We start from the raw sequence: 7,325 nt of genomic DNA on the forward strand, positions 1-7,325 counted from the left end.
CTTGAGGAGACACCCACTCTCAATAATCTAAAAAAATATATAAAAAATTGATTGAAAACGTTGTTGTATCTGTGTTTTTAAAAAAATATTTTTTTTATTAAAAATTATTTTTTATATATTTTAGATTGTTTTAATGTATTAATCTTAAAAATAATTTTAAAAAAATAAAAAATATATAATTTTAATGTATTTCAGTACAAAAAATATTTTAAAAAACAACCTAAAACTACACTCTCAAACACTTTAATACTTGCATGATGAGAAGAAAAGTATAATATATATATATATATATATATATATATATATATATATATATATATATATATATATATATATATATATATATATATAGTCGTTGATTTGTTAAACGGAGCCATAAATATTTACGAATAAGGACGAATAAAAGTAGCACCAAAAGACAAGAATGAAACAGCACAAAAAGTTGGGAAAGTGACGGAAAGGCCTAAAAGCATTATGAAGCCACAACCAATAAGACCCGCCATCGGCCGGCTAAGGCCTACAAGGTTTCCTTTTTCGAGTAAGTTATTGTTTAGTACATATATTTTTATTAAGTTACAACATGGGCCTTTATATTTGCTATAACCTATAACTTAATCCCTTCACCCTCTTTGAACACTGCCTTATTAAAATTAAAACATAGTTAATTTTATGTTTTTCTATTTCTATTTTTCTATTCTCGATAATTAGGTCTTTCTAGTTTATTTTTCATATTCATTATTATCAGTATCTTGTTCTTTTTATATGGTTGTAATACATTTTTAGTAAAAGAAAATATGATTACATAAAAATTAAACATTTTGGGTCTCTTAATAATTATGATGATGTTGATCTTTTAGGGTTCTTGACGTGTGACAAACACTTTTATTCTTCATTTTTATTTATGTCAATTGATATAAGAGTTCATTGATTTTAATTGGTTTGTTTGGAGGTTATGCGTCTAAGAGCTTTATAGTTCCTCATAGTTAATTGTTATGTGCTATTAGATAATTATGGCTGAAAAAAATTGCAAAATACAATGCATTTATATAAGAGGGGATATGGATGTTCGAGAAAAAATGTTTTCATAAAAATAAATATTTTTTTTAGTTAATTGAATATTTTTCTATTTTATATTATTACGCTTTTTTAATTTATTTTTATTTATTTAGTATTACTAGGGTTTTCTAGATTTTTTATTTATAAAAAGTTGTAATAGCTTCTATGACAAATAAAGAGATAGTTAGATAAAAAAAATAAATATTTTAGGTGTCTCCCTTAGTTATGATGTCATTGGTCTTTAAAGCTTTTAATATATAACAAACTTTTTATTATTTGCTTTCATTTATAGAGATGTTTGAAAGTGTGATAGCTATTTTTTTTTACTTAAAAATATATCAAAATATATATTTTTTTAAATAAAAATATAAACAAAAAAATTAAACAAAAATAATTCTTTTTTTAAACGCTGTTTGGAATGTCGCCTATGCCAGAAACAAATATAGCATATGTTTTAATAAAACAAGGGTCATAGTAAAGGGACTGAGTTATAATTTTTCAAACATAAAGGACTATACTATAATACTGTTCAAAACTAAGAGCTAAAGAATGATTTACTCCTCTCTTTATTCCTTTTTGCCTTTTGGACCTAAACCAACAGCCCAACATTTATTCACTAACCAAATTTCTCTGGCCTCCTTTTATTTCCAATTCAAGCCACCATTGAGGACACTTCCTTTTCAGCTGTCCTTGGTCTCCGGTCTTTACATTTTCTATCTGTAACCAGGTCATAGTTTTATGGCCTTTGCTCTTGACGTTTCATTGAAAAATAGAGAACAAAATTATCAAACATGTGTGTTGTTTTGCACAGACAGTGATCAGCTGTTTTGTAAGGTATGTTGAGGTACTTTCATTTTATTAAGGTTCTTGATTTTGTTTTCTTGGGTTGGTTTCGATCATCGACTTCTTGCTGCTTTTTAGTGTTTTTGATGGATTTTGACTCCTGGGGTGAAGCTTTAGAGAGAACCCATTTTATAGTTTTGATGAAGAAGTTTTAGCGGTAGAAAAACATGAGGTTTTGTGCGTATTGGATGTTTTCATGACTTGTTTCATCAGTATATACGAGTGATCCATGTTGGGATTTGCTAGCTTTGAGTCTGAACTTAATATAAGGTTCTATGAGATACATGGAACTGTAGTTACTATATGAGCAGACACCGAGTATATAAAGTAAAGATAGGCAGTGCATTGGTGAGGTTTCTTGATTGCATTTATTTCCTAAATTGGTTCTTGTGCATATTTTGTGGCTTTATCTTGACTGATGCAAGGGAACACAGTTTACTGAAATTTGGAAGTAATGGATGCCTTCTATTTTGTTATAAGTTGTAATTATCAAATGTGTTGTTGCTCTTGTTTATTGCATTTGAATGATGAAGGCAACGGATTCGTATTCTTGAGTTTTTGCTAAATCACACACCAACCAGATGAATAGGAAAAGCTAGATGTACACATCCTTGAAACATAGTTGAAAACTTCTGTTTTGAAAAGTAGCTGTTAAGCAGCAGAGTTTTGTCTGGTCATCTTCCTTGTTTTTCCAACCTTTTCAATTCTCTCTTTGATGCCCATCCTGTTAATTGATAACATCTGAAATTTTTGTTTCAAATGTCAAACTGTATATTTTCCTTTTGGACTTTGTTTTTGCCTCTGGTTCATTGTATAAGCATGCGTATTCTTAGGTTTATCTTGATTAGGCATCTTTACCTTTTCATACTTGGAAAACAAATGCTTTTATACGATAAAATGTTCTGTTTAAGGCTGCTTTTCAGCTCCTTAAATTCAGTGCCTAAAATCATGCTTTCCAACCGTAATACTAGCAAGCATGAGAAAGGCATAGAGCGAAATCATAATTATTATTTTTGATATTGTTGGTGAACTGTGTGCTTTTTGGCATGACTACTACTTTCCTGGGGAAAATTCTCTCATTTTACCTGATATTTTTGTTTGTTTATGGCAGTGAGCCTTCTGGACTTCTCAACTCAAGATGTATTCATTGTCTGAATTTCAAAAGAGACCAGAGAATGGTTTATAAAGGTGATTTCGTTGCTATTGGAATCTCTGTTGGTTTGGCCCTTGGTATCTTGATAGCTTCACTTGTATTTTTCGGCATAAGGTGGTACAAGAGGCGCGCTTATCTCAGACGGTGTTCAAATGATCGTAGCCTTCCAACTCTTCCAATACGCATGAATGGCCTGGGTACAAGCAATGACTTTAGTGCCTCTCTTGCAAATTCCATCACCATCCAGGGAACAGAACACCCTCAGAAGAGCTCTCAGGTTTCTTCTTGGTGGAATCATCACAGTAAAGATCGGTTTGCTTCTGCATCAGGCATACTTAGATATTCTTACAGGTACGGAAATCTCTAAAAGGGAAGCAAAGTTTTGTTTTTGCGCTGCATTACAATCAACTTATGATTTGTGTACCAACTCTTTTTTTCTTTTTTTTCTGAATACTTCATTGACCATATAAAAGTTTATTTCTAAACATATTTCTTGATAAAGAAAAAGAATCCACCCCTCTTACTCTATTGAAAGATACACCTATTGAGAAGATATTGATCCTACACAATAGTCTTTTCTTGGTAGATTCTCTCCAATTCGTTTCTTTTCTATTCAAATCTCCTTAATCAAGATATTAAATTACATGTAGATTTGATTTTGGGTCTGGGGTATAGTACCCCATTCAACTTTGTTATAGTAAACCTAAATAGACATTACATTTAGGCTTCCGAAATCCATCATCCAATTTGTAAGGCTTAAGTTGATGTCTTAATTTATTGGTTTTATTTTTCCAGGGATATTCAGAAAGCTACTCAAAATTTCACAACAGTTTTGGGACAAGGTTCATTTGGTCCTGTATACAAAGCAGTTATGCCTACTGGAGAAATATTAGCTGTAAAGGTGCTTGCATCTAACTCAAAGCAGGGGGAGAAAGAGTTCCAAACAGAGGTACTCCATTGCAACACTTATACTCGAGTATATGTAGAACATAGAATCGCTGCAAGAGATGCTTCTGTGGCATGATTAGGACAGCTTTCTCATTCGAAACTGACAAATTTGACTCTACTGAGCCCCTCCTTTTTTTCTTCTAAATACTATAATACAATTTATAAATTTTGAAGACACTGTCTAAGATAAGAAGGATCTACAATGCAACAATGATATTTCATCTTTTCTAGTAGTGGCTTACATTTTTTTTTAATATAACCAGGAAAAACTCTCAAAAATAGTAAAAGAATATCAATCACCATAGGGGAACATTCTGGGGAAGCAAGGTCTGTTTGACTATTTATTCATAAATGTTAATAAACTCAGTGATGTTCAAAAATCAGTTACACTAATCCAAAGAAAGATTGCTGCTTCCAGAAGATACTCCCTGCAAATTTCTGGGAAAATGAGGAACTAAATACATAAAGGCAGCCATATGGAGCATTCTTGCTACCCAATTGTTACAAATTTTGCATTTATATCTTCGAATATTTGCAAAACTTCTTGCATTTAATGCTCTGAAGTTCATAGAAAGCATATCGAGTAGTCATTTTTTAGCCTGGTCATTTTGCAGGTATCTCTATTAGGAAGGCTGCACCACCGGAATCTTGTGAATTTGTTAGGGTATTGCATAGATAAAGGAAACCACATGTTGATCTATGAGTTCATGAGTAATGGGAGCTTAGCAAACCACCTTTATAGTAAGCTAAAAGGCCTCCACTTATTTTATTCTTTATATTTTGTGATGAGCTATCTGTTGGTATGTAACCATCTATTATGAAAAGAGCACATATAGAAACTGCATTGAACATTATGGTATAGGGCTGCTATTCTTTTTTCTGGTTGTGCTAATTTGAGTGATAGCTATCTTACAATTCTCTTTAACCTGTGCAAATGTTGTTGGTTCACTAGCTAATAATTTTTAGACTACTTTTTCTACAAAAGGGTGACTACCGATGAGGAAATGGGATTTTATGATGCCAGAGTTCCTAAATGACTTTTGAACAATGCATTAATGTTTGCTACATGTGGGTGCGGATCATCTATGTTTGCCTGTTTGTTAGCATTAATGTTTTGCTTTTGGACTTGTATGGTTAATTCCATCCAGTCAAATATGGTTGTTTGCTTTTTCTAGTCCGAAGTAAAGACAACCAAAATCTGCAATTCACCCTTGGCTCTAGTGGTGGAGTAACATACTGTGTTCAAATCCCCATTCCCTCTTCCCCAAGACCATGTCTCCTTTTGTAGCAATAAAAAAGAAGTGAAACAGTTATCAATTTTATAGCAAAACAGTTAACTGATATTATTTATCTGCTTTTGGTGATTGTGGTAACTGCTGAATACTACGTATAGGCTTACACTGATGCATGAAGTTCATGAAGTGTGCGGGAAGATATTTTTTTAGATATTATGTTTGTTTCTTGCAACTTTATTTGAATGTTGAGTGGATAGTAATTTTCCAACTAGATTTGAAACTAGGTCCATATTGCCTCTTTCATGAATAAAATGAAATTATGTTTTTCTTTTCTCTTTTTAATTCCTTGATACTGAACACTCCGGTTGGGCATGTTTCAGATGATGAAGAACAATTTTTGAGTTGGGAAGAAAGAATTCAAATTGCTCTTGATATTTCACATGGAATTGAATATCTTCATGAAGGGGTAGGTTGAATACAGAATCTCTTTGTTGTCTTGGTGGAATGCTGGATTTTCTTGTTCCATTAATATGACCATTATTCTGGCACAGGCAGTCCCACCTGTCATACATCGTGATTTGAAGTCTGCAAACATATTGCTGGACCATTCAATGAGAGCTAAAGTAAGCAAGCTATCATACTAACATTAACTTATTTTTAATGCACTATAATATTGCCAATCTATCCCTAGACCAACAAATCAAATGACTGCCACCTCGGGATTTGAAACTTGAACCTCTGCATACAAAGTGGAGCTCTTTGGTAATTGAAATTTGAGATGCTGCTGATTAAAGCTTCAGATTAAAGCTTTTGCAGCTAGCGTACTGCTGTTTGATTGATATTTTCTGGAGTATAAATGCTAGAAATATTAATTAGTAAAAACTCAGGTAAAGTTTCATGTTGTGTATTTCTGTGATTGACCTCTGCTGGTGCCTTATACGTAGGTTGCTGATTTTGGACTTTCAAAGGAAGAGGTCTTTGATGAGCGCAGCTCTGGCTTGAAGGGCACATATGGCTACATAGATCCAGTGTACATATCCACAAACAAGTTCACCATGAAGAGTGACATCTACAGTTTTGGTATTATCATCTTCGAACTTATTACAGCCATCCACCCACATCAAAACCTAATGGAATATGTTAATCTTGTAAGTCCTGCGCTCTCTTCTAACTAGCAGATTTGTTCATTTAATAATTTAAAATTATGTGAACCCCAAAATGTCTTCTTTTTTTCCCTCTCGGAAGGCTGGTATGAGCCCAGATGGTGTTGACGAAATACTAGACAAGAGGCTGGTTGGAGAATGCAACATAGCAGACGTGAGGGACCTAGCTACCGTTGCCCACAAATGCTTGCAAAAATTCCAAAGGAAGCGACCCTCGATAGGAGAAGTTTCACAGGCTATACTGAAGATAAAACAAAGGTGCCTTGCCAAGGAAGACACCATGTCTATAGAAGTTTCACGAGTTCTAACCAGGATAGAGGATCAACAGGTGGAGTTGAGTAGGATGGCCAGCAAAAAAGATGTGGAGTGAATTCTTAGAGGATCCTCTTGCAATTCTGCTTCTTCTCTGTTTAATCTCTCCATGTTCCACTCTCATCAAACTAGCATGATATACCAGATAGACACCGATGAGTTCCTTTTGCATACTCGAGTTAAAGGTCCCTTCAAGATTCAAGGCGGTCATTAGCTCGACCATGCTCTAATTAATTTTCTTTTGTTTCACAATGTTTATATACCTGACCGCATAGAATGAGACTGAAAGATGGGTATAATTCTCGTCCTAGTCTTTGCATCAACAGTTCACACTATAAATTTTGTAGATATTTCATCTTTTATGCCTTGAGGAACTCTTTTGAAGAAGATGCGTCGAGGAAATGTTGTGGTTTCGAAAGTTGCAATTGCTATCTACACACACACTCGCACACAATTTTATCAATCTCAACATTTGTTGCAAGTTTCATGTATTCAGTGCCATTTGAGTTTTGAAAAAGATACACCCTCATGATATTTTGGTTCTTCAAGCTTGTGGGTGTATGATTAGGTACTAAACCACCAGAAACTGAAATCATCTTATCTTTCTATTTATCT

General features: G+C 33.4%; 1 protein-coding gene across 1 annotated transcript; it reads left to right on the forward strand.

Moving 5' to 3' along the window:
- Window positions 1-1,660: 1,660 nt before the first annotated feature.
- On the forward strand, window positions 1,661-7,097 carry LOC118042724 (calcium/calmodulin-regulated receptor-like kinase 2). Its single transcript, XM_035050446.2, has 8 exons — window positions 1,661-1,890; window positions 3,011-3,403; window positions 3,848-4,001; window positions 4,615-4,741; window positions 5,616-5,701; window positions 5,787-5,858; window positions 6,180-6,383; window positions 6,481-7,097. Exons 2-8 carry the CDS (start codon window positions 3,075-3,077, stop codon window positions 6,766-6,768), a joined length of 1,260 nt encoding a protein of 419 aa, XP_034906337.1. The 5' UTR covers window positions 1,661-1,890; window positions 3,011-3,074; the 3' UTR covers window positions 6,769-7,097.
- Window positions 7,098-7,325: the final 228 nt, after the last annotated feature.

Source organism: Populus alba, chromosome 17 (assembly GCF_005239225.2).
Source record: "Populus alba chromosome 17, ASM523922v2, whole genome shotgun sequence".
Classification (NCBI taxonomy): Eukaryota; Viridiplantae; Streptophyta; class Magnoliopsida; order Malpighiales; family Salicaceae; genus Populus; species Populus alba.